The sequence below is a fragment of the Microtus ochrogaster genome, chromosome X (assembly GCF_000317375.1).
Source record: "Microtus ochrogaster isolate Prairie Vole_2 chromosome X, MicOch1.0, whole genome shotgun sequence".
Lineage (NCBI taxonomy): Eukaryota > Metazoa > Chordata > Mammalia > Rodentia > Cricetidae > Microtus > Microtus ochrogaster.
The window spans coordinates 46,785,472-46,788,206 of NC_022026.1; the positions used below are offsets into that span (position 1 = coordinate 46,785,472).

A 2,735-nucleotide genomic window follows, 5' to 3' on the forward strand; every position below is an offset into this window, starting at 1 on the left:
GGTCCTTTGGAAGAGCGGGCAATGCTCTTAACCACTGAGCCATCTCTCCAGCCCCCTCATTAGTTGTTTTTATCATCTTTGCTCAGGCTCAAAATTTTCCTACCTGAGTTTTCTAAGTGTCTGACTCCCATTAATTGTGTTTTGGTTTGAGCCAAGGTTTTACTTTGTAGCTTGGACTGGCCCAGAACTCATTATACTTTTCAGGCTGGTCTTGAATTTTCTTCAGTCTTCCTGTTTTAACCTTTTATTTGTTTTTACGGTTTTTTTTCATTTAAAACAAATTTTAGGGGGCTGGAGAGATGGCTCAGTGGTTAAAGAGCATTGACTGTTCTTCCAGAGGACCTGAGTTCAATTCCCAGCAACCACATGGTGGCTCACAACCATCTGTAATGAGATCTGGCGCCCTCTTCTGGCCTGCAGGCATACATGGAAGCAGAATGTTGTATACATAATAAATAAATAAAATCTTAAAAAAAAACAACAAATTTTATGTCCAATATATTTTGACTATGTTTTTTCCTTCCCTCAAATTCTTCCCAGGTCTGCTGTCTGCTGTAACATTTTAAGTGCTGGGATTATAGGTGTGAACTACCAAGCTGAGCGGCCATAATTTGAAAAAAGTATTGTTGGTTTTGTTATAGTTGTTTGTTTTCTTTTTTGCTGCTGGTTTTTAAACCCAGGGCCATGCACATGTTAGGTAATTAATCATCCTTCCACTAAGCCACAATCCTAATTCCATTAATTTTTCAAAGTATCTTTTCTCTTCTTGTAAGAGAACTGTATTAGATACCTTGTATCTCAATTGTTTTCAGATAGAAAAAAAAAACCCTCTTTTCAACCAGAAGGGAAATGTAGAGTTTACAGTTGTGATATATCATGTGACCAAATAATATTAACAAATAGGATACAGAGAAGACAAGTAGAGTTAGCCAGGTGTGGTGATGCTTACCTATAATCTCAAAATTCAGGCGGCCAGGAGGCAGAAGAATTCAGGTTCTAGGCCAGTCTGAGCTATGTATAGCAAGACCCTGTCTTGAAATATTACAAAATAGAATAAGGTAAAAAATAATGATTCAAGGGAGAAGAAAACTATAGTAAATGCTTTTCTGGTTTGTTTTTGTATGCATGCCTTCTATATTCGTGATAGGGAGAGCCATTTAACATACCAGTCTCAATTTCTATGGTATAACATGAGAGAAGATTATTACTTACTCACCCAATAGTCTAATTTGTGTTTTCTTTGCAGATGGAGTTTCTTTTCTGTATATATATGGCATTTGGGCCAGGCTGCTTTTGTCGTCTGGTCCTGCCATCTTATAGCACCTTGGTGACCTCTGTATTCAAGCAGAGTGGGAAAGAGATGGAGATGGGAGGACAAAGAACATGTCCTTCTGTGGATAAAAATCTGGTTGCTGAAATGACACAGTCATAGCCTCAGCTACCTTCTGAGAATAGAAATCTCATTGCTGAAGTGACAATCACAGCCTTGACTAAAATGGGAGTCTCACTTAGCTGTCAAGGGGCTGGGAAATGGAGTGTGCTTCTACCCTTGGTGCCTACCACTGGGTACTTTGGGAGTTAGTTTTTGGTAGATAGCCACCTAGCTAGCTAACTGTACTGTCATCTTTTAAGATAACAGAGGATAGATAACGTTCATCAACTTGGGACAATTTACTGTTTAAAAGATAGTAATTATTTTAACTAGTGAATTTTTTTTTTTTTTTTGGTTTTTCGAGACAGGGTTTCTCTGCGGTTTTGGAGCCTGTGCTGGACCTAGCACTTGTAGACCAGGCTGGTCTCGAACTCACAGAGATCTGCCTGCCTCTTCCCCCAAGTGCTGGGATTAAAGGTGTGCGCCACCACCGCCCGGTGAACTAGTGAATTTTTTATAGGGAAATAAGTTTAAATTTATTACTGACTGGCATTTTTGCCTCCTTTGGTAGCATATAGTTATGCTTTGTTTTAGCTTTATCTTTTGGAAGTGCTCTGGATGAGACCCAGGGGCTCGTGAAGCAAAGTACTGCTACTGCAGAGCTATACCCCATCTCTGTTTTAACTTTAATAACCTTATGTTTAACAGTTTAGATCATGTCTCAGTGAAGCTTAAAAGCTACCTTATTTACATTCACAAGTCACTAAGTAAAAAAGCTGTCAAGCTATGGCATGCCATTGGTTATAGATATTGATTACATTTAACTCTATCTTTTCTCCCCTTCCCTCTAGTTTGAGATTGGTACAATGGAAGAAGCTGGAATTTGTGGGTTAGGAGTGAAAGCAGACATGTGTAACTCTCAAGCAAATGATATTCTTCAACACGAAGACTCCAGTTGTGGTGGCACAACTAAGACACATTCACTGGAAGGGGATGAAGACAGTGACTTTATAACAAAGAATAGGAATTTGGTGAGCTCAGCATTCTGTGCACAGGAATCAAGAGAAGAAATTCCTGGACAAGAAGCTCGAACTGGTCCTCCTGATGGCCAGCAAGATTCAGAGTGCAGCAAAAACAAAGAGAAGACCTTAGGTAATAAACTCTAGTCAATAGTTCAATGTTGTTTTCATCTAGTGCTCATTTTATTCACATTGTGTGTGAGACAGGTGACCTGTTGTGGGCCAGTGAAATGGGTCAGTGTGTAAAAGTGCTTGCTGCTAAGCCTGGGAATATGAGTCTCATCCCTGGGACCCACTTTGTCAAAGGAGAGCAGGACTGCTACACATTTTTTTTTTTTTTTTTT

At 39.4% G+C, this 2,735-nt stretch overlaps 1 protein-coding gene across 5 annotated transcripts in view; it reads left to right on the plus strand.

Annotated features, from left to right (window-relative positions):
* Positions 1-2,735, plus strand: part of Txlng (taxilin gamma) — a 54,465-nt gene that overhangs the window by 22,112 nt on the left and 29,618 nt on the right. For all 5 annotated transcript variants that reach the window (XM_005358774.3, XM_026784713.1, XM_026784714.1 and 2 more), the window contains exon 2: positions 2,224-2,524. In XM_005358774.3, the coding sequence (XP_005358831.1) occupies positions 2,224-2,524 (301 nt within the window). The remainder of the gene's footprint in view (positions 1-2,223; positions 2,525-2,735) is intronic.